We start from the raw sequence: 24,926 nt of genomic DNA on the forward strand, positions 1-24,926 counted from the left end.
TGACTCATCCATCAGAAGCAGAGCAGTGCCTTTCCATTTAGCTCTGTGTCTCTGGGCTGAACCTATGAAGAATTTTTTGTGACAGCTGTCAGCCAGCAGCTCGTGCCTGCCACTCTCCCTTGACTGGCATGCTGTCGTCAAAAAGAATTTTAGGACAGTCCAAACAAAAAGCATTTTATGATACATGACACATTTGACAGATACTGTGGTATTCAGCAGATTAAGATAAGTCATTTGAGCTAATGTAGCCATCATTGAACAACATGTCTGTTGTTTAATGATACAGTGAGTCATTGTGGGATTCTTTTCGCAGTTGTCATGAGTCACGCAGAGCAGATAGAAAAGTTGCCAATTCCCTGAATGATGCCACCAATTAAATAAATCTCTACGTCTGTCGACTTCATTAAGGATATTTGTTCCTCAGTTGGTGTTGCAAAGGCTTGTCAAATGGCAGCTAAATTTAGCTTACTGTTATGCTATTGGATAGGTAATAATACTGTAAAATGGTGGAGGTTGGTTCAACAGATGCATAAACTTTGTCTTTTCTTTCTGTGGAATATAATGTATCAATATCATGTAATGATAATTTTTTTAAAAATGGATGTAAAATGGATAAGCAGTGTTCCATTCCTTGGTGCACTTCAGTACTCTCTGCTACCTGCCTACTAATTACTATAACAATATATGACTAAACTCTTAATCAGAATCAGAATCAGAATGCCTTTATTGTCATTGTTACGACAACCAATGAAATCAAACAAGTCTGAGTGAAAGTGAACAACATGGTTTATTAAAACAAAAAGACACACTGAAGTGGGGGAGGATGGGATAAAGAGATTGTGCCAAAACAAAATTAAATTAATATAACAAAAGGAGGCCTACCTAAACTACCTCTGAAGAAAATAAAGTGCAAACAAAATGGCTAACTGGCTTCTCTAGCAAAAGAACATTTCAAAACATTACAGGAGTGGCACAACCAATAAATCTAGTGAGATAAAAAATTTCACCTACGTGCATGAACAAATGTAAAGGGTACCCCAACTTACCTAGACCCAAAACCTCCCACCACATACAGTCCAAATTAAGAGTCAGAGACACTACTTAGCCAGACGAGGACAGCAACAAGCACAAGCAAAAACCAAAAAGGGCCAAAGGTCTGGGATGTCCTCCATTTTAAGGCCTCTCCCTTGTCACCATAGGCCAGCTGGGGAGGTAGAGAGCCAATGAGCAGCCGAGCCTGCTTGCACAGGTGAACAGCATTTCTGCTGTAAGCACCTAAAAGACACAGGGGAGGGGGGAGAGACACAGACACAACGCACACACTCACACATACATGCTTGGCATGTAACAGTCATCATACATGGTATAAGCAAGACTCCCTCTCCTTTTCCTCTCCTTTGTAGTTTGGAACTCAAGTGAACAGCAATGACTTGTAGGTATTGTGCTTTTCAACTTATTGGGACATGTTGTTCACCTCTTCCTACAAAGTCCAAAGTGCATTTTGAATTTAGTGTTTTTGCTCACTACAGTTTGGAATCTTGTACATAACATGGAAGAGTGCCCTGTTTAATCCACTTCATAGTGAACTATTGTGTGATCGCACCCAAAGTGTCTGCTGTCAACTTTGTGGCGTGAAAGTGGTTATACACGTGTCAACAAGCTAATGCCAACCCAAACTGACAAAAAGAAGTGATGACCACAGACATGAAACCACTCCTAAACTGTTACGTTCACACCTCTCATCGGAACGTCCTTAATTTCAACAAATGAACAGATTCCTTGATTTATTAGCGATGACAATTAGACATCTTTACATGGTGATCTACAGTTTATAACATATATATATATTTCTTTAGGTTCCTGTTTAAAAGATTTCTTCTACTAGCTGTTTATCCCAAATAATTCCACCACATAATAAGGGAAAGTTAGATTAAAGCTTTCTTTATTCAAGAAAATCTAAGAATTTGGTGCGCTACACCAACCTAATCTCATGATAGAATGTGAAATAGCTACAATGGTCCACAGTGCAAAACATAGCACTTTTCCACTCTGCTCTCATTAGCATTTACTTAGTGTTTATCATAAGACATACATGGTTTGGATTAATGTACATGGTTTACATATTTTTAAATTTGGACACATTTTGGAAATGTGAGCAAATGTAACAATTACATGTTTTCTGACAGAACTAAATGCATGTTATGAAAGGCAGAGGGCTGCATAATGCTCTGTTGGAGGAATAGCATTGCTACCCCCTTGACAGGCTGAATATTATCATCTCCTAAAGACCTTAAAGTCCTTATTGAATCGTCTGCCCTCTCATTTGTCTTCTATCTAATAAACCTGCTGCTTGCAGGGTGAGTGGTTGTTCGGCTGAAGCCCAGTGATCCCTTCCTAACCCCCGACCACTATAAGATAATCAGTAAGGACATATGACTTATTGGGTGCTGATATTTATAGCGTGCTGAGGATGATACAAGCCAATGGCAGAGTAATAATTGCTTCAGCAGCTTGTTATATCAATGTTGTTTTTATATGCCATCATAATTCACATTATGTGCCACAGAGGTCTATATTAGGATGATATGAGGTCCTAATGAGGAAAGTATGAAAGTCATGTAATAAATAAGTCGCAAGTGTTCAAAAATTATATAACAGTGGGCTACTTAGTACTACTATAGGCGCCCACTGTAGGTCATTATACACGGAAAATCTTTTGTCATAGCTTTGTAAAGGCCATGCAAAATGTAAAAGTGTAGGGAAAAAGTTCAGAATTGAATCTAACTGTTAAGATTTGATACCTTTTAGATTTGAACAGAGGTGGAGTTGGTATGTGTGAAAGGTTGGACCACCTAAGTCTTTCATGCATATTTTGATATGCTCGTGTGAAATGCAACAGATGCAGCTCATGTCTCTGTTCTTTTTTGAAGGGCTCTGGGTTATTTGCTATGTACCAGCTTAGAGAAAGCTTACAGGTCGAATAGAATAAGAAGAGAGAAGCAGAGCTGACAGCATAAAGAGCTGGAGGAGTGAAGGTGGGCAGTAACACCAACGTGCAGGTGTTGCATTGTGGAGGAAAACAGACAGTGTTCTAAATGAATGCTGACACTAAATGAGTCAAGGATATGGCCTCCGTAAATTAATCATGGTATAACGTCAACGTAAAGATTATGTTTCTAACTGTGACATTTTCTGTGTTTTACAATTTATACACACTGAAAGTTACAAATGTCGCCATCATTGCAGGTAACAGAAAACATTGAATAAAGATTGAACCACTTTCCAGTAAAGAACTGCCTCCCACCTCATGTTTATGTGATTGATTGTGACTGTCCTCAAAATGTCCCCATTTGACCCCATGGGATGTTTCTTCATAAAAGCAATAATGATCTATAATAAGATTTTTTTTAAAAATATGAATACTCTACTGGTGCAAGAGCAACTCTCAAAATGTGGCATAAAATAAATAATACATTTTAAAACCATTCTTTTGTTCCTGGTCTCGGCGACGTCGGTTTCCAAATGTGGAGAATGAGGGGTATCTGTGTAATTGGGGATCTGTACGTTGATGGCACCCTTGTGTCCTTTACCCAGTTGAGCTCTGTATATGATGTTCCACGGTCGGGGTTCTTTCATTTTCTGCAGATCAGGGACTATGTTAGTAAAAACATATCAAATTTTAGAACTCTTACCAGACACGAGACTCTGGAGGCAATAAACAAATTTGATCCGATTAATCGCGGGGCGGTGTCATATTTTTATAGGATTCTCACTAATGCACCGGTAGACCTAACTAGAATCAAGAAAGCATGGGAGGACGAGATGGGACAGCAGATACCTGATGGTGTGTGGGAGGAAAGTTTGAAAAGTATACATGGCTGTTCAGTTAATGCTAGGCACAATCTTATACAATTCAAAACATTACATAGACTTTATTATTCGAGAGAAAAATTAAGCACTTTTTATCCGAATGAGTCACCAATGTGTAACCGGTGTAAAGCTGCAACGGGACATTTTGGAAGAAAATCTTTTATTTCTTTTCCACTGCTTTTGGGAAACAATGGGATCCGGATCCTCTTGTTGCAATTCTCGGAGCTCCTGCGGTGTTGCCCTTTGCCAATAAATATGAGAAAGTTGCCCTTTTATTCGGTATGGTGATCGCTAAGAGGTTGATCTTGAAGGTTTGGAAGAAGGACTTTGTACCCACATTTGATCAGTGGTTGGGAGAACTAACAAACACATTGTGTCTGGAAAGATTGAGATATTACAACGAGGACAAAATGAACATGTTTGGGACAATGTGGGATTCTGTACTAAAATCCCTTCAATGAAGGGATCGTAGTTGGCCAAAAAATTAATGCCTGGTATTATATGAGCCTTTGCTCCCTGGTGTATTCTTGGAATGGTGTGTTTTATAATGTGGTGTATTTATCTTATGTTGCTTTGACTGTGTAACCTTTGCTATTTGATGTGCTGTTCTGTTATGTATGGTCAGGGAGGGGTGTTGATGGTATTGTAGTTTGTTATATTACTAAAAATGCCAATAAAAAAACTGAAAAAAAATAAAAATAAATAAATAATACATTTTAATCCTAATCGGGATGTTTTCCAGCCTTAATGAAGTAGTTTTGATGTCTGAACAAGTGATTTTATTGCCTAAACCAAACTAAGAAGTGAGAAATTTTCCTGATAACATGTTTTGGGGTTGAAGCGTAGCCAAGGCAACCGGCAAAGTGGAAAAGATGAGAAGGGTGTTGTAAAAAGAATGCAGGTAGTAGCTAAGATAATATCATTATGAATCATTTTTTAAGGGTATGAACAAACAGCCTGTTTGGTTGTCCCGACTGAAGAACTTTTGGGAATGTGTGATGCTCAGCAATTTCTTTTTTGATACATGTTTTAAAATCCTTTCCTGTTTAATTCTTTTTATTTATTTATTTCACAAGGATTTGATTTAGAATGGTTGTTTTTCAAGTCTTATAGACTTTGTGATGGTAAAATTGTGTCTTCAGAGATGATACTCCAGTAGATGTGGATCAATGTGCATCTTGCAAATGCAAGAATTACAATTCAAACTGCGCAGAAACTCATTGACACTTATCCATCCATCCATCCATTCATTTTCTATACCCGTGTATCTGTCGGTCGGGTATTCACACTCATCCTTGATACAAAATGAAGCAGAAACCTCTTTGAGATATTGATATTCACACTCAGTCTTTCTGCTTCTTTGTTCTCCAGGATCACGTTTTGTCACCTGCCCTTTCAGAGTAAATGGCTCTATGTGGGGACGGAGCGTGGAAACACACACATTGTCAACATTGAGTCCTTCATTTTGTCTGGATATGTAATCATGTGGAACAAGGCCATAGAACTGTGAGTATCCCATGTTGTAAACACTAAGAATCAACAGAATGACCAAAACTCTGGACTCAACAGACAGTAGACATGCACTCTTATTAGCCAAACTTTTAAAAAGCAAACTTAAGACACTGCCAAAGCAGGGAATCCAAGAAAATTAAGCCAAACAAGGAACTGCGTAAGGGGAGGAAAACTGCCGACTGTGTAAGGGAAAGGGCGCTACAACAAGCATATGGCAAAGAATAGAACCAAGATCTATACATAATGAGAGGAGTGATTAGATATGTGGATGCAGGTGAATTATGAGACCAGGTGGTAACATGTTGCTCCAGCTGAGAAAATTTAGAGACGGTTAGATAAATAAATAAAAAAATAGAAAAACAGACAAAACGGAGTGCACAAAAAATAAGGCTCCACAAGATAAAACAAGAACTTCAGCAGATACTAGCTAAATGTACAACAGGAGCTGAACAATAGCAAAGAACACTGGCAAATCAGAAAGGGCACAACAAAGCCAGTAAATCAGATCCCCCCCCAGAAACGAGAGACAACACAAACCAAAACTCAAGAAAACCCACAGGTAAACGATAGATGATGTTGGTGGTGTAGATAAAAACTGGCAAGGCAGTGTTTTCTTTTCTTCTTTTTAAACAAAGTATATTTTTAGGTCAAGCCTGTTTGTCCGCATGGATAAAAGCGATCACATATGGATTTTAATGTTGCTATAGTAACGTGAGTAGTTATGTCAATGGTTTTTGTGCAATGGTCATTACAATAACTGACGTGTCTTGCTTTTCTCACTTCATATGTCCTATAAACACTAACATTGGACATTCTTTGGGAAAACCAAGCTAAACAACTGCTACTGTCAAACACTTTTCAAATATTTTACATAATTATGAAGTGAATCTGAGTTTCTGACTTATTAATGTGAGCCTTTATTCATTTGACATGCACATTTGTTTGTGCATGCCTGACTGTATAGACTGCACAGCTGACATATACAGTAGATTGACAACTTGAAGCACCACCACGTACACAAATGGTGCTCAGTGGCATTGTATGCCCATTTTTTCTTGGTTCCACCCACCTACGCGCCACTCTTCTGGTGTTACCCTGACAAGTTCCCCGCTGCAGTGTCAGTCATAAGTCACTCTTTTAGCAAGCCATCTTGTTGTCTTGTGACAGCCCAAACTATGATGAGCAGTTTTAACACTGATGTGTTTCAGTGGGGAGGGCTGTCTGCCAGTCTTTTCAAGTGTCTCAGAGGCAACAACTTGTTTTCTTAGGACCAGTGCGTAAACATTCACAAATGTTCCTGTTAAGAAGCGAGCAGATTTGCCTTATAACAAAATCCAAGTTTTGTCCAAATTTTACATTAGTTGCTATCAAAGAGGTCGTTGTTGTTTACTGTACAGAAGCGTTTTTTTTTTTTGGAAATGGTAGTATGTAGATAACCAAGGAAAACATAAAACAGGGATACAGACTGACAACACATGTCATAACATTTTTCTAACTGTAATCATATTTGGCTTTTTATGCTTTAAATGTGCTCATGGATTGGATTTTATTCAGATAAATTCTCTTGAGCCTTCCGAACCATGACATAATAGGTACAACTCCGATATCTGTTTTTTACTCTGACCATTTACTCCCTTAAAATCAAGATATCAAGTATTCCAATATTTTGTAGCCAAGAAATTAAAAAGGGAAACCTTCTGAGAACAAAATGCCAAGTTTACTGTATTTCATAAGCACTATTTAAAAAGAAAAACAGCTGATGCTTAAGATGACATGATGCATTGTCACAGAAGTTGACCGGAGAAAAAGCTGTCAGTAATCAGGCAAAACAAAGAACAGGCCCGCCTCTGAAATGCTGATTGTGGGGTCAAACTCAGACAGGCAGTCAGTAAGGCAACCAAAAAGTCAAAACTACAGAGAAATTCTGGTTATAGGTCAAAGTCGAACTGAACAAAACCCTTCAAAATCAAACAAGAAAAGACAAATAGAGTCCACTTCAAAGTTCAAGTTGGACTTTAAAGGGAAAATGAACCTACCTAACTGTTAGGCTACGTTCAGACTGCAGGCCTTGATGCTAGATAAGGCGAAAGAAAAGGGACCTTACAGGGACAAGCTTATTACAAGCGCAAAGCAGCGGTATTTGGAGAAGCTCTCGAGCATCCAAATATTGATCCTTACGAGCTCCCTGCAGCAGAATGGCACAGAGACCTGGACCAGTTACCTCGGTGCAAATATATGGACATAGTAAATTATCTTGTCTTTGGTGTAAGTTACTACACTATGCAGGAGTTTAAAAGTCACAAATCTTTAGAATCTTACAAGACTTTCTGCTGTGGCTGGGTGCAGGACTTGGCCATCTACAAGCGATTTTAAAGTTGTTGTCCAGCCGGAGCCAGCACATTAATCACGGCATAATTTTAAAGAGGATATTAAAAAGAAAAAGAGCTAGGCTTTTGGCCCTGGCCTTTTGTGGGGCAGTGGCATCGTCTATCCAAAGACACGTTTGGGTGCGTCGTCGTAGCCAGGAGTGGTGGGACTGTGATGTGAGCGGCTTTTCAGACGCGTAGGTCGGATAAATGCGCCCTGGCCGTTCAGACTGCAGTCGCATGGCAAAAGATCAGATACGTATCGGAATTAGGACCACATATCCAAGTGGCCTGGATCGGATTTGAAAAAATCCGATCTGTGCTGTTCAGACTGTCATGAAAAGATCAGATACAGGTCGCATAGGGCCAAAAAAATCGGATTTGGGTCACTTCAGTGTGCTGTCTGAACGTAGCCTAAGATAAAATAAAATGCAGTGGTAGCATTGCCAAATAGGCTTTTAAAGCATTGTGCTATTATTAACAGCACATACAAAAACAATGAAACAGGCAGACATGTTCATAGGCAAGAAAGCACATTTTAGATACCACATAGTTAAATATATGACAGATGTGGCCTATAAAACTATAGCCAAATTAAGAACATAGTATCATAACCTTGCTATTCTGATTTCAGCAGGCAAGCATACAACCACCTCAACAAAGGATTTGTATGCCCCCTATATCGTGATCTGTTTTAGCATACACTTTAATATATTCTACATTTCCCATCTGTCAGCACTCTGTACCCTTCTTAAGGAGAGTTCATGAGAAGTTGAACCAGAAGAGAATATTCATTCTCTTATCAACACACTGGGGGACTGGAGAAATTCATTGTTTGTCAGGGAATGTTTTCCACACAACAAAATTTTCTACTGTGGATTATTTTGTGGGCCAAGGAGATATCATCCACCTAATCAAATAGGTTTGGGCAGTGAGTGTACGTGCGATAACACTTCTGTGTGTGTTTGTGTATTTGCAAATATCTTTTGTTTGTGTGATACCCATTTACAGATGCATTCATTTGATACAAACCAAAGATGCTATCTTGAAAAGAATTTCTTATAGCAACTATTCCACAGGGGCTGCTGCACCCAAATGTAAGGGCTCGGCTCTCATTGAAATTCAGATGGGTTTGCAACATATTTAATGCCCAATTTCATCTTCGGGAGATTCACACCAGAATGAGATGCAAGGAGAAATTGGAAAACATAGCAGCCCAGTGCACTCTATGATGCAGTTCATAGAGCTTCCTGATGAACAGAATTGTGTTTACGCTGCGCTTAACGTAATCAACACTGGCATGTTTAACTTAAGCTCGTAGGATAGCGACTTCCTGATCCAGTAATTTTTTATTTTCATAGAATAAGTTATCAAAAAAAAAAAAGGCTTACATGCTACAGAATATCACGGAATGCATGACAGAGTTAGGGTTATGATCAGTGTGAAGGTAATGTTTCTCAACCCAGCCACACATGGAACTCTGGAAATATACTCAATTCTCCAGTAGCAAAGTCCTCTACTTGCTGGCTGAGCTTGCACTATCAGAATGGTACCCACCATATGAGTGACAAAGCAGAGAAAAAAACTAACATACGTTATTCTGTGATTTGTCATTCCATTTAACATTTCCATTTTTGATGCTTTAGATATTGCAGATGCTTAGGAGATGTCGTACAAAGCCTCAAGTGTGTGTCGTGTCCTTGGCATCTCTGCAACTGACTTGCTATTTCCTGCCCTGCTTCGCTCCTTTTCAGCTGTCGAGCTGATTATTTACCCTTTTCTAACTGTGATGGGTTGCTATGGCTTCCCTGGTCCTGGCCGAGCTCAAGGTGTCTTTGCCTTTGTCCTCTCATGAAAAACGAAAAAACAAAAAGCTCTGATTCTTCTGGGGTTTTCTTACAGATCAATTCATTCACCCATTTATTCTCATTTCCCTGACTTATCACTCTTTACAGAACAGAATGTGCTGAAGCTTATTTCTAGTCTTTTGTCCACTGAACAAACCTGGGACACGAGCCAGGCTTCAGATCCCAGAGCCATGTATACAGTTGCCAGTGTCATTGTCCTGTTAAGGTAGCATCATTGCTTAAAAAGCACTGGTACACCACTACTTTTAATGAATGCTTTTAGACAGACTGATGTAATCATCTGTAAATTCAAATATGTCATTACATGACAGTAATCAAGCTTGTTGTCCTTGCACCATAAAAACCACCATAATCTCAAAATGATTGTGGTGATCACATCCGCAGAAATCTAGTGAGATGTTGTTGTTTTTTTAATTTGTCAGCGAACTGGATTTATTTTATGGTCCTTGACATGCTTTATGACCAGTCCGGAAAAGAAGACAGACCACTCTTCAGAGGAGACGCAAAGTGAAACTGGAATCCTGATCCCCAGGTTTACAAGTCAATTGTTTTCCCAATGATTATTACAGACCAGGATAAATAAGCAGTAAGTGTGCCCCCAATCATTTTTACTGTCTCACAAGTCAGAACTCTGCTCACATATAGCATGGCTGCACAGCAGAACCTACACTATATTTTATCCATGCATACAGTTTTCATTCCAAAAGCTTAGAAAAAAATAAGTTGTTCCCATGAATCTGTCTGTATAAAACCAGAAGGTCAGTTTGTGAATTCACTGCTGTAAAAAAACTCTAAGTCCCTGATTTCTGTGTGGTACACGATAGAATATGTGGTAAGTTGAAAAGGTCCCAAACAAGACCAGCAGCCTTTAATTACCTCCGCCAAGGAGGTTATGTGATCGCCCGAGTTTGTCAGTTGGTTTGTCTGGATGTCTGGATGTTCGTTCGTCTGTTCGTGCTGCAATCTTGCGACCTGCCACAAGGTGGCGAGACCTCCTCCACAAGGTGGCGCGACCTCAAGGTGCCAAAGCCAAACAGAGCCAAAGCCAGACAGAATGCATATTGCGCGGATTTGCTGTAATTAGCACAACAAAAGATTGCAACGGCAAGCCAGTGTGCATAACTGCATATAGCGTAATAATAATGGCGAACACTGCTTCCCGACAGAACACTGCTTCCCGACAAAACATTATTATAATAATAATAATAATATTAATAATAATTAATAACGGCGAACACTGCTGTTCAATAATGAATAGGGAGAAGGGAATGCCTCTTCTGCTGACAGCGCCAAAGAACAAGTAGCCCACATCAGGAACGTATGTCCATACATGGCTCGCTATCCACAGGTAGGTTGGCGGTTGGCGGAGGTCTACACTATTGGATGTTCGACAGATATTCACAATAAGGAAATAAGGTGTCTTTTTTTTCAAACCAATATCAAACCAACTTCACCACGGTCTGTAGCGGCAGGTGCAGCAGCAACATTTCCGGAAAGGTACTGGCTTGATTAAATTCATTCTGGACTCTATATCCGACCACATGAAGACCTCGGGACACTTTGGTTTGGCTTTAGGGACCCTCTACTCACTACCACGTAAGTGTTATGTTTTTTGGAGCTGTAGAAGAGGTATAAAAATAGTGTTTTGTAGCGGCGATACTCGATGCCCTCATCACTTCCAGGCTAACGACTTTTGGCTAAAAACGGTCAAATCAAAATTCTCAAAACACATCCGAATGACATGATTTTGATGTCAACTCAACGTATGTACTCCCAACATCCCGTAAATTGATCTAAAGTGCATTTTACGCTGGATTATCCCTTTAAGTAAAGAAAGTGACGATACCTAATAGTATCAGAAAATATGGCCAGTTACCTTTTCTTTTCTTTTTTTTCAAGCAAGTTCAGTCTGTATTATTAGAAGGTGAAATACTGTCTGCATTATGCTATTTGCCTCGTAATTTTTACAGTACGTGCTTTAATCCCACATCAGCAAACAGTATTCATTCATGTATTCATTTTTTCTTTAAGCATTCTGACTGGTTTTCAGTAGGGTTCAAAGACTGGCCTTGTCAACTGTAGGAGAATCTTTGTTACAAAGTTACAAAGTCATCAGCAACTTACCTCAAATTCTCAAATCTGACTCGACACTTCGAAGGATTTGATTCAACATGAAATAACAAGCCTTTGCCCTTGGCCATGGCCATCTAAAATTCAATGAGCATGGGAGCTTTTTTCTGTGCAGCAGCACTTTTATTTTAAACACATGAACTTTGAGAGAACTTTAAGTTCTGAAAGTGTCATCAATGGCAAGTGCTTCTGTATGTGTGAACTGTGTGGATTTCAAGGTGTGTAACAAAAGGTCCAAGGGCAAAAGTGCAAGTATGTGATAAATAAAAACGTATATATCAGTTTGTGTTTTTTTTTTTTGTTCTGGATGGTTTGTGTGACAGGATTTAACTTTTGGCAGTCACTGTGGTACAGTACTGCACTGACTGAACAGATGTGAACTTCAGACCTTATGATACCTTGGCTTACACTCTTAACCTGACAATATGAAGGTGTTTAGAGCTCGCCGTGTTTTCATGTTTTTATCATTCTCCAGCAGCAGGCATAACTAAATGTTTCTATCAGCACATGCCAGTCACACCTTGCCTCAGGTCACATTTCACCCGCAATGTTGAAATGTTCGGTGGCAGCTGCAGTTACTTTTTCTGGGGATTAGTTTTGAATTAAAAGAGAATGGAAATTATTATTACCCTTAGTTTTTGGCCCCTGATTATCCAGTAACAGTAACTAACTATTACTAATGTTCCCATTGTTACTGATAGGCTGTTACTTGGTTATTATTTGGTGATTACATGATAATTAACTAATAATTATATATCAAGTATCAGAATATCATCCCATTATTACCATTTTAATACCAAACTGAAATTAAAAGTCCGGTCAGGTTATGTACAGAATCATTTGCAGTTGTCATTAGTGTTTATCCACTGAATTACACTGAATCTACTTCACACAATCAAACATACTGACTGAATAAATAATGTCCAAAATATGAATGAAATACAAACTACACTCCCTTTGAATCAAGGTTCATGCCAAGACTTCACTTTATTATTAGCAGAACAAGCCTGCCCTCGAGGCGTACCAAACATTCATCTCTATGGCATCAGGAAAGATATGGCTCTGGAGACACTTCCACCACAGTTTGAACCACTGAAAAGGGTATTTTGAGTATTTTGGCAGGCTTTATTCGTCTGTATGTCTGTGTGGGGAAACATTTTTTTAATGGTTTTTCTAAATTGCACAACTCTGCATTTATTGACAAATAGTTCAAGGAAATTGTACATTTCTTAACATTGCAGAAAAGGATACTTTACCAAATATCTAAATGTCAGCAGAGTCGTTATGACTGGAAAATTACAGTTACATTAAAAATGACATTACATTTATAACATAAACACCTTTTAAACTGTATATATAGTTCAATGGCTGCTCTTGATCCCTGCTGACCTGGGTAAATGCATTTGGTGGGTAATGTTTTCCTCCACATATTGTCGATAAATGTCACACTGTGTAGAAGCAATGTTTCTTTTCAGTATATTTGTGATCTGAGCAGCCAGTTGTTTGTGTGGGTAGATTGAAACCCTTTTATTTCTTGACTCTGAACAAGCTCTAGACGTCTTCTTGCACTATTGTTTCACAGCGTTACAGAATATATTTGTGTTTTCCACCTCTCATATCTTTCCTTCTTATCACAGATCAACTAAAACTCACCCAGGACCTGTAGTTCACCTGAGTGACAGCCCAAAGGACGAAGGCAAGGTGAGTGGGCAGATAAGATAAGTACCCAGTAACACCTCTCAGTTCTCCTTTCATACAAACTCCGATGTTAAACACTCTACAGCATGGAGGCTTTCTCCTTCTCCTACTGCTCTGACGATCCGTTCCTCCATACTAAATATTGCATTCCTGCTTTTATTTTTAATTTCCATGTCACTCTACTTTTCTATTAGGCACTCAACAGAATACGAGGAACTTGTCACTCTGCTCATTTAAAAAGAGTTTTCTGAGTCAAGCTTTATCAAACTGGAGGCAGAAGTGACAGGTGGCGATTATACCATTAAAGAAAGGTTTTTGCATAAGGATTTTCTGAATGGATGTTGCTACTCTCGGATGAAAGTAGACATGACAAATTGTCAAGATACAAATGCGAGACATGAGTTTGCAGCTGCCTTCACAAACTGTAGTCATACTGCAGTAAAAACAATGAATACATGAATAAATAGGATGTTGCTGAAACTGAATCCCGAGAAGTTTTTTTTTACTCAGAAGGTTTCATAGACAACTGATTGCAAAAGAGAAGGTTATTTATCTTCTTTCGATGAAGAAATATTGGGCCCCATGCAACAACCGTTCGTACGAACAGATTTGTTCTTAAGTCGGGCGTACGAGTGATTTAAGAGAATCTGCGCATTCACCAATTTTTCCGTATTTTACGTTTTCTTTCAGGTACGAACAGAATTTACGAGTGATCCAGACCCGTCGTAGGAGTTTCGTAAAATAGTCCGCTGTTATTCCAATCAAGTTTGCTTGACTAATGGATTGTATATTTAATTACTTTGAAGCAAACATAAATAAATATATACATAACACCCCATAATGATGCTGACATTATTCAGTTTGACTTAAATTATGCACTAATTGAAGGTTAATCTGACTCTGTATATAACAAGGTCAATGGGAAGTGCAACCAGCGGCTGACTTGCTACTTTTGGATGCCTTTGCGCATCAGGCTCTTGGAAGAGACCATGTAGATATCCTTGCTGAGACAGACAAATGACTGACATCGCGATTTAAATAACCAAGGACTGTGCTGCTGCAAATATGCAGCTTGCTAGAGCTACAACTCCAGAGAGAAACACGCCGATCAAACCCAATTCCACCACACGACCAGGTCATCACCACGCTTGGATTTTTGGCCACGGGAACCTTTCAAAGGGAGATTGGAGTCGTGCGCTCCCCTTGGTCATCAAAACTCTCATCAGTTTATCACCCATGGTACATCAAATTCCCATACACCACTGTTGAACAAGTACAAATTAAGAGGGACTTTCATGCCATGGCTGGACTGCCAAACATAATCGGAGCAATAGACTGCACACATATACGCATCAAAGCACCTTTGCTGTTGTGGATCGCAGTATTGATGAGCTGAAGGCCAGGTGTCTCGATACAGCAGGGGGCAAACTGCTCTATAGCCCAGAGAAGGTGTGCCAGATTATTCTGGCATGCTGCATTTTGCACAACATTGCCATGAACGAGGGTCTCCCACAACCTGAACCAGCCCAGGCAGACCAGAAGGTGTGCCTGCCCCTCATGGAGCGCCCCATCAAAGAGCCATCATGATGAGGCAACAACTGATTGCACGGCTTTGGTTGCAGTCATTGAGCGCGTTTTTAAGCCATTTTCGTATCAAACCATTTCTTCTTTATTTCAGTGACATTACGAACTACAGGTGACACGGAAATAACAGCACTCGTAACTTTTGCATTTCTTCGCCTTAGCAGGTCCCGTAATTCCACTGCTGGCATGCTAAAAATGACAGATTTTCCTTTTTGAATCTCTGAAAGCAGAACTTCAATCTCAGAGCCCCTAAAGTTGTTCTTTTTGCGCCTTGATGCCATTCTCATGACTCAACACTCAACACTTCTTGGCACAGGAGAGAGGAAGCATAGCCTTATATGGTATTATTTTGGGCGTGGAGTATACAAATTTACTATTTGGCATTCATCATTTACGCAGGTCGTTTACACACTTTTTCCGATGTTAAGAGCATTTGTTAAATCTGACGTGGTGTGTTCGTACGAGACCTTCGTACGAAAAAAGTGAGAGAAATCTAGAATAAAAATATGAAAATCTTCTTGCATGAGGCCCAATGTCTAGTTCTGATCTAACTGATGCTTTAGCGGCATCTAAACTCACCTCTGTAGGACCTACATTTGTAGTTGACTGTCTTCTCAATTAAAACCCATGTTGAGCTTCCAGTATAGGAATCTGGTTTGAGCTTGTCAACATGGATTTCTTTTCAAGATCCATTTGCCTCATAAGGTCAAATCAAGTTATCATGAAAAGTTGAAAAAACACTTTAATACAACAAAGAACCCAAACTAAGAAGTTATCATAGGTTTATTATTCCTAGTATTCTGTAGTCTTTCATTTTAAAAAAAAATATATAAACATCCAAACAGCTGTACTACTATTATGGAGCTATACAGGTTTTTTTCAGTCCATCACTCCTTAACATATCTTTGACGATTCACGTATGCTCGAAAAAGCTATTAAAAGCCAAGAATCCACGGATGATGACATCCTAGGTGTTGATGTTGTAAGATAAATTAGATTCTCAATTTCACATTTGAAATGACACATTTCGACTCGATTATCTTAGAAAGAAATTACTTTACGCAGGGTGAATTCCTTGCCTATGTTTTAAATATAAGCATTTGTTTACATCCCATTAAGCTGCTCGTTGAAAATTGCACCCCAGGTCTTTGATTTGATTCAAATGCTTTAGCCTGTGACGAGTTTTCATCTGATGAGATCTCTGCTTTTCAATCTGGCCACAGCTGAACGTGTCTGTTATTGTTTTGAGTTTCCATTCTGTCTTTCTCTATTTGACCTTTTTCAATCATATGTTTTGCACTTCACTCGGCTTTAATGCAGACTTTGATTCTTTTGTTTATCGTGGTTTTGTCCTTTGACAGTTTAGTTTTACATAATGTTAGGATTCACACATTTGTCTTATTAGTTGATTGTAATCTGTCTGGCATTACCTTTGCTACACGTGCATATATATACTCCCCTTGTTTTAGGCATTTGCCAGATTGGCTTCATACAAGCAAATTCAAAATATTCATGCAATTTGTGTGATGGCTGTGTTAGTTTTGACTATTTTTTTTTTACATTTTTTTTTATTTTTGCCAGCACTGTCTGTAAAAACCTCTCTGTTTTTGGATGCTTAGTTGAATCCTTTATCTGGGTCTTCCACCTGCCACCCATCAGTATTGGACTGAATAGCCAATTGTCATTTAAATTGTCATATAAATAGGTTGCTGCTGATTTATTTCTTGCATGTCAAAGCAGATCTGCCTCCAAACACTACATGCATTTGAGGTTATATATTACAATATTTTGAATTGATGTTCGCATCGACTCTGCATCTTGAATTATTGTTGCTCTTGTTACCATTGTAAGGTTTCAACATTGCAGGATTGGGACAGTTTTTCCTCTCCATGTGACCTCTCCTCTCACACCTATTTTCAGATTGGAGATATCCCACAGTTTTATCTCAGCAGGAGATCCATTTCTTCTACTCTTGTGCTCCTCCCACCACACCTGATCTCCATTCTTATCTGTGATCAGATTACATCGACTTTGCTCTCACCTTTTATTCTGTGTTTCAGTCATTTTTTCCTATATTGTCAGGTTGTTTTGTTTTATGAATCAGTTTGTGTGTTTTCTTTTTTCTTGTTTACAAAATGTATAGATGTGTTACCAATACTTGTGAGACAGCATGTGCAAGGGATCAAAGATACATGTTTACTTATTCTTTGTACTTGTGTGCATGCGCACTGTTTGAATCAGTAAATCTCTGTGGAACATGGATGAAAACAGGGAATACAGTCCAAGCATTACTTCACCTAAATAGTTTTTTTTCTTTGTTTTCTTTCTTTTCTTTTGTACAGTAACTTTGGATATTTTCTTAACATGTAGTGATTATACAAAAACTACTCTCCAGAGATTTAAGATTTGATTTAAACAGTTGAAGTTCATATGTACTATTAATTTAGACTTGGAATGAGGGTAAGGAAGGCTAACCATTATGACTGAAGGTCAAGCCAAATCAGTTTTTGAAAAACTGCCATACTTACATTTGTAAGATCAGCTTACATTGCTGCTCTGTAATTCTTCCACATGTACTGACAATCATCCACAGAAATCCAACCAATACAGGCTGTAAAAGAAAATGTGTATATGTACGTATGAATATGGCCATGTTAGATGTTTTACCTCACAATCCCAACAAACTATAAATACTGTCAAGAAGGCTTTCTAAGAAAACTCACAATTAGAAACACCTTTCTAAACACTAAATTGCTTCTTTTTTTTTAACTATTCAGCAAAGAATACAGTTGTGTAGTAATTGCACTTATTGGTTCATATTTTGCTCTTACATTTTCCATTTCTTTCTTACTCCTCCCTACAGTTGCTTATAGGGTTTGAGGGCGGGACCATTGTACAGTGGGACCTCCGGGTAAAAAAGACCGACTTCAGAATCTACTATGATGAGGTGAGCGCACAGTCCTTCCCTCACAAATACAGCAACTAACAATACGCTTGAAGTGAATTGGATTCTGTTAATTGTACATGAAAGCAGGCATTTTCAGTAATTGTATGTGTTTTTTGGTCAGATTACCGAAAACACTGTAGTTTTATTTATAGATCACTGTGGTGAGAATTCATTAAAGCAACAGAAGGCCGGTTGTTAAAGTTGCAACAATAAGCATGAATGTTTGTAACCGCAGAGGTAAACAGCCTGTCTGATCGTCAAAAATCAACTTATTATACTCAGCCTACAGTTTCTGTGGAGACTTAATTTTCCTCTTAGTTTGAGATTTAATTTGACATTAGACTGCTGTATCTCGTTACAAAAGTATCTTTTTTTTTATGACTGTGGACAATCCACATCCAGAGAATACAGATTTACTAGATGTGAACAGCTCATTTCAGCAATGACCAACCCAGAGTATCAGGAAGGATCAAACGTGACCGTTTTTTTTTAGTTCTTGTTTGATAAATAACCACCTATTTTCATATGAATTCCATAAGACTTCATCCTTCATTTTAACTGCATTCAAAGTTTTGCTTTTAATGGTTCAGAATCCAACAGCAGATGTGAGGAAGGAAGGGAGATTAAAGGTTCAACATGTTGGCTAAAAGCTTGAATAAGAAACATCTTTTGGACCTAATAACAAGCTACCACTTATTCACACACCTTGAAAACTCAAGGTGTGTGAATGTAAACCCAAGATCCGTCGCAGCCTCCTTGCCAGTTGGTAAAGTTATGTTCCCCGCAATACACAAATTTGGTGAAAATGATGAAAAACGGTATCCCAGCGCCAAAATAAAACCAAACAAACTACCACAGAAAAAAAAGAGAACAAATAAATACGTGTAAAATGTTTTTTTGCTGCAGGTACTGCATAGCTCCTTTCAGGTGGACAGTCGTTTTTGAGTTTCCACATTTAATAAAGAATAATGGGGCTTGCCAAACAATACGCTCCGATAACATCTTCTACTGGCATTCCAGATAAATTCATCCAAATAGAGAAAAGCCCTCTCCCTTCTACCACACAACCTACCACACGGGCACAATTGGAACCACGTCAAGCGCAAAGTTTAAGACGTCTATATTTGCAGTGATGAGCAGTGAATTCTTGTGTGCAGAACATAGTAAATTACTTTATGTGGTTCATTTAAATACTTCCCTTCATGAATGTGAGCTCTGAAATAGGAACACTTAAGAACACATATGCAATAGAGTCAGGTGTCGTATCTAGTTTTCACTGGAATTACTTTTTGTTGAAGAATAAGTCACTAAAGTCAACTATAAATGTCTGTATGGTTTGTACCCACTCCTTGTAATTCTAAGGTCTTGATGAATCTGTAATATTGACTTTGACGTGGTGTTTAGAGACCCACAGTGTCAGTGGCCTAGAGCGTATTTGAAATTGATAGCGTGGGTTGTGGTGATCGTGATGTTGATGTGGCTGAGGGACACAATTTTTTTTGTTTCCTCTGTGTAAGCAGAGCAGCCGTTGCATCCTGCAAAATTACACAGTTTCAAGAGCGCCTCTGTTTTTGTGAAATATCCAATTGTCTTTTTTAGATAATTGGTTGCTCTTGCATAACAAAGTCATTCTGTACATTCTCCAACCACACATAATGGTTTAGTTGAATCGGTTTGTTCTTATTTTAAAAACCTTGGTGGCCCCAAGCCGTACTTCCCTTCGACATTATAACCTTGTGGCACTTATCCTCAGCTTCTACTGCCAGCTCCTATTTAATGAAGGTTTCTATCCATCATCGTCTATGTAGCATAACATTTCTGTCTCACACCTCCTCAGCTCAGGATAAAAGCAACACTTAGTGACATGAGGGTAGACTACTAAATTACCACTCTTGATGGTATTTGAATGCATTGTGCTCATGTTCTTGTCATTGAATCATGAACTGCACAGTGTAGGCTTTTCTCTTATCTGATATGCGGTACGCAGTGTATTTCTTTAAAAGCACTGCTTTAGATTTTAAGCCATTGCTGTATATGATGGAAACTAACTGTAAAGGCAAAAAAATCTTGTTATTCAGGCTTCAGGCATTCGTGACTATTTTTTTTTCCAATTATTACAAGTTGTCTCGCTTTGGATGTGCTAATCAGTAAAGTTTAATTCAGAAAAATGTATGGTCAGTTATGGTCTGAGTTATACATTTTGACTTTAGAATGCAGAGTGTGCATTCCCCAAAGGCACTGTCCTTTGTAAATGAGGCATGAATAGTTTTTGAAAGCGCCCCTCTAAAGACTGCATAATGAGGTCTTAACAGGAAATATGTCACCACCTCGGAATTTCAAAGGGTTTGCCTTACTTTTACTGTTCTGAGCGAGAGCCTCAAAAAAAAAAAAACATTTCAATCTCAGGAACTCACTTTTGACTTGAAGTTCTTACTTGCACAATATGAATAGAGGTATGTTCAATTAGCACAAAGTTTACTGAGACTTATACTGAACCAGAATATCTACACACTTAAGAAAGATGAAATGTAATGGTGTTTTTTTCTGTGGTATTCTGTGGTATTTTATAAAACAGCATTTTTTAAGAAAAAAAAGATTCTCATCAAAAATACAGATGTGGCGAGTTCAATGGTAAAATCAGTACAGATATTTTCTTCAGTGCTGATGTCAGATATAGACACAATGAATGGGGTATTCTTAAACTCATTCCAGGAACTAAAGTTTAAGTTTCCATTGCAATATATTTTTAGCAGCTACCCAATAAATCTGATCAATTCCTACCTATTGGGGTAGTCCTGGTGTTGCAGGTTAAATCTGGAAGGCAGTATTGTTCATACAAACTGCTGTAATAAGATTTGTTTTTTACAAAAAAAGCATCTTGAAGTTGCTGCATTTTGGCTTGCTCGGTTGCTTGTTTAATCATGGACTGTTGATGATAAAACTTGTTCATGCAAAAACATCTTGGAACTGATAATACACTTTGTAGTGTTGCATATTGATAAGAATTTAAGAAAAGACATCTGAACTTTTTCCTCAAACTGATTTGATTCTTTTTTTTTTTTTTTTTTTAACTTTTTTCTTGGTACAGGCCATCCACTCAGTCAGCTGGCATCATGAAGGAAAGCAGTTCATGTGCAGTCACTCAGATGGCAGCCTGACACTGTGGAACCTCAGAAACACCTCCAAGCCATTCCAAGTCACCTTCCCTCATGGTAAGACATGCACCCCACAGTATTTATGAAAAACATTCACATTTCATCATCCAATTCCTGGGGCCACTTGGGTTTATCAGCAGTGTGTTACCTGATAAAACTAGCTGTTTTGTGGGTGTGTGGGTGTGTGTATGCTTTCATGGGGGAAAGAATGTAATCAGCCATCACCTCAGTCTTATTCAACCACACTCCTTCTTGGTTTTATGTGTTTTCATTTGTTTAGTGGCATCCCCATCTTGTTGGGTTTCTTCTTTCTCACAGTCAGCTGTGCAATCACAGAAACAGCTAAGCAGAGCGGAGGGATGTGAGTGACAGGGAACAGGGCAGTATTGGAGTAAGACCAATACTTAAGGCCAGCTTAAATTCAAGTGGATGGTTAACGTGTCAGAGATTTTTACAAAGTGCTCTTTATACTGTTTATCGTTCCGTCACAGACCAATGATGATAACAAAGCAATTTTGGCATATGGATGCCAACTTGAAATTTTCATGTGTAACAATGTGACATTTTATTTGGAATGAGAATGATCCACACCATATCCATCTTCCCTTAAGTACAACCATCCATCCATTTTCTATACCCGCTGAATCCGTCGGTCGGGTCGCGGGGGGGCTGGAGCCTATCCCAGCGGTCATCGGGCGAGAGGCAGGGTACACCCTGGACAGGCCGCCAGTTTAAGTACAACCATAATGCCAAATTCATCTGTCAAAAGTCAACATTAACACAGAAAATAAAAAATTTAAATAAATAGTTTATCATACTCAAAATAAAGATCAATTACATTTCATGGCTAGATGATTGCAAGTCTTGGTTAGATCAGGGGATTGGAGATGTTTGAAGTAATTTAATGAGCTTCTTCAGATACAATGTTGTCTAAGTGTTCTTAGCCTTAAAATATGGAAAAGAATCTTGTTCTTCTTCAGAGATATTATGCAAACCATTGTTGTATTATTAACAAATAAGGATACCTTGATGCTAACTTAAATATCTTTATAAATAAATTAAATTCTTTTTCTGAATTGAAACATGTTTCAACAGTACTTCTATGTACTGCAGACTGCTTTGGCAATTATTTCTTCACATCTTTTTTTTTAAACTAAGTTAAGAATTTCAGAAAAAAAATCGTATTCGTCTTAGTTATGACATAAAGTATTACGAGTTAATTATTTTAGTCAGTTGATATGGATATTTCTCTGTTGGAAATATGTCATTATGTGAAATTTCTACGTTCCATTTCGTAAAAGCGGGGTGAGTGGATGTCTTATCATTCTTATAGTTCTTTTTCTTTCATTTGTTCAGAAAGTGCTGGGCTTTTGTTTAGAGTACTGTGGCCAGGAAGTAAAGCACAAGGCCCCTCTGCCTTCCAGCTGAGACACTTTCACTTTGTCAAAATCATTTCACAGTGAGAAGCAAAAGAAAAATGGCTCCCTTCAATGCATTGACTCTAATAATGGTCTGCCATTCCTTTACAAAAGCAGGAAACATGTTGCATAGTGATAGACAAAGTGAAGTGGGAACTGAAACTGAAACTGTTGTGCTGAAACTGCATCATAATCATCTCTATGATGAGATGTGCTGCCCGGCGTACATTATGATTACAGTTGTGGCAGAAAAGACTGTTAGAGAGGTGTAGCTTATATACAGAATAATAATCCGATAGTACTTGAATAAGCTCTCAGTAAACGAGTATTTTAATATTCTCTTACAATGGGCTCAGAATTTCTTTTGCCATTTCCTCCTATTCAGGAAAGATACAGAAGGATGGGAGGAAGGAGTCGTGTAAACCCATCCTCAAGGTGGAGTACAAGACTTTAAGAAGCAGGTGGGTGCCTTATTGCCTGATTTCAGCGTCCCTGAAGTACCCTGATGCGCATGTTCATGTTTGATTCATGATTTTTGATTTGTGGGTAAGCTCTAAGATAAAAGTTAGCATGATTTGTTTAGTTGTTTAACTGATTTGGTGGGCCACAGTTTTTCCTTATAGCTTTGATAATGAAAAGGAATTAGCTTTTCACTTGATCATTTGATTTATTTATTCATTTTTGAAAGTATTTTTTAAACAGATTATGAAACAGAAATGTTCTCAATATACTGTAATCAGTTTGTTAATTTCAGCTACTGGGATTTATTCAAACTAAGACAAACCCACTGTTCTCCTTCCCCAACAGTGAGCCTTTCGTTATCTTCTCTGGGGGTCTTTCGTATGACAAAGCAGGACGACGGCCAACATTAACCATCATGCATGGCAAAGCCATCACCGTTCTGGAGATGGATTACCCTATTGTAGAGTTCATGGTGCTCTGCGAGACTCCTTACATCAATGGTGAACACACACAGTCACTTGTATAAAATTTCTTACAATCATTTTTATTTGATTCGGTTCTTTGGTTTCTCTGGGTTTAGAGTCACACAGAGAGATTTGATTTGCAGCCCCGTGGGGTTTGAAAGCTTTACAAGCCCACTGCACACAACACGCTCTGCCCCAAACATAATAAATCTCCTGTTATTTTATTTTTGTTTTATTTTGCAACTCTACCGATAAAACTCACCATAAAATGTGCAGTACATAAAGAAAACCTCCTCAAACTCTAACAAAATGTCTCTTTTTAAATGTATGGTTGTAAGTATTGTCCTATTTGATTTGCCTTTGTATCTAACAGAGGTCCAGGAGCCTTATGCAGTTGTGGTGCTGTTAGAGAAGGACTTGATCGTGGTGGATCTGACTCAGAGCAAGTATGTGTGTCACATGTATTCACAGCTTCCAACAGTCACCGCCTGATGAGACTGATCTGAGAACTGAAATAGAGAAAATAACATCATATTGAATCAAATTGAATAGAATTCAATGGAACTGAATTGAACTGTAATTTATTAATCCCAGGAGGAAATCAAATTCTTGTACATCTTACTGAACAAATAAGAACACATACTCTTGAACATCATCTGCCATCAGATTAGAGCCTAAGAGTAGGGAGTACATTTAAGTTGCAGCAAGCCACCAAGATAAATTAAGTTACCTAATTACAGCGCTTAGATAGACTTGTGTTCCGACAACAGTAGTTGCAATATACCCAGGTTGTCTTATACATTGATCAGCTATACATTGTGTTTTAATTGTATATTGCAAGTATAGACTGGTCAGCCAAATAAGAAAAATCTATTTTCACACAAGTTTTTACATTGAAAACTACAACAAAAAATTGCTTTTTTTGTAGTAGTAAATATTCTCATGCATCAACATTTCTATCCGTACCTTTTTTTTTTTTTTTACCTAATTAAATAAGGTAAATTAATATCATTCAAGCAGAATATACTGAAAATAAATGTTACATATTGGCATAATGCTTAGAAATGTTAAAACAAAAGAAGTTAGAAAAACCCTTTTTCGCTTTTTTAACATCTCATTCCATTGATTGGAAACATTTCAGTCGACGTATGCAGACATTTGCTTTATTCCAGGGTGATTTATACTTCTTTATCAGTTATTCTGCTACAGTAGTAGAACCTACACTATACTACAATATATATGTATCATATGCTTGTGTCTTGCAGCTTCCCTGTGTTTGAGAACCCTTATCCCATGGACGTCCATGAGTCTCCAGTTACCTGCACAGCCTATTTCGCAGATTGTCCCCCAGACATTATCCCCATTCTTTATTCTATAGGAGCAAAACACAAGAAGACTGGCTACAGCCAAAAGGTACAAAACGGCTGTTATGAAGAATTAATATGACTGTTG

The 24,926-nt window shown here is 38.3% G+C and overlaps 1 protein-coding gene across 12 annotated transcripts in view; it reads left to right on the plus strand.

The window, feature by feature from the left end:
- The window catches only part of stxbp5l (syntaxin binding protein 5L), a 137,161-nt gene that overhangs the window by 73,135 nt on the left and 39,100 nt on the right, over window positions 1-24,926 (plus strand). For 11 of the 12 annotated variants that reach the window (XM_075479947.1, XM_075479949.1, XM_075479955.1 and 8 more), the window contains exons 5-12: window positions 5,242-5,376; window positions 13,384-13,447; window positions 17,892-17,975; window positions 21,064-21,187; window positions 22,934-23,009; window positions 23,356-23,510; window positions 23,848-23,920; window positions 24,740-24,887. In XM_075479947.1, coding sequence (XP_075336062.1) covers window positions 5,242-5,376; window positions 13,384-13,447; window positions 17,892-17,975; window positions 21,064-21,187; window positions 22,934-23,009; window positions 23,356-23,510; window positions 23,848-23,920; window positions 24,740-24,887 — 859 coding nt within the window. Of the gene's footprint in view, window positions 1-5,241; window positions 5,377-11,134; window positions 11,213-13,383; window positions 13,448-17,891; window positions 17,976-21,063; window positions 21,188-22,933; window positions 23,010-23,355; window positions 23,511-23,847; window positions 23,921-24,739; window positions 24,888-24,926 lie in introns of those variants that run through there. The other variant, XM_075479958.1, reaches the window with a different exon arrangement.

The sequence above is a fragment of the Odontesthes bonariensis genome, chromosome 12 (genome assembly GCF_027942865.1).
Source record: "Odontesthes bonariensis isolate fOdoBon6 chromosome 12, fOdoBon6.hap1, whole genome shotgun sequence".
In the NCBI taxonomy this organism is placed as follows: Eukaryota; Metazoa; Chordata; class Actinopteri; order Atheriniformes; family Atherinopsidae; genus Odontesthes; species Odontesthes bonariensis.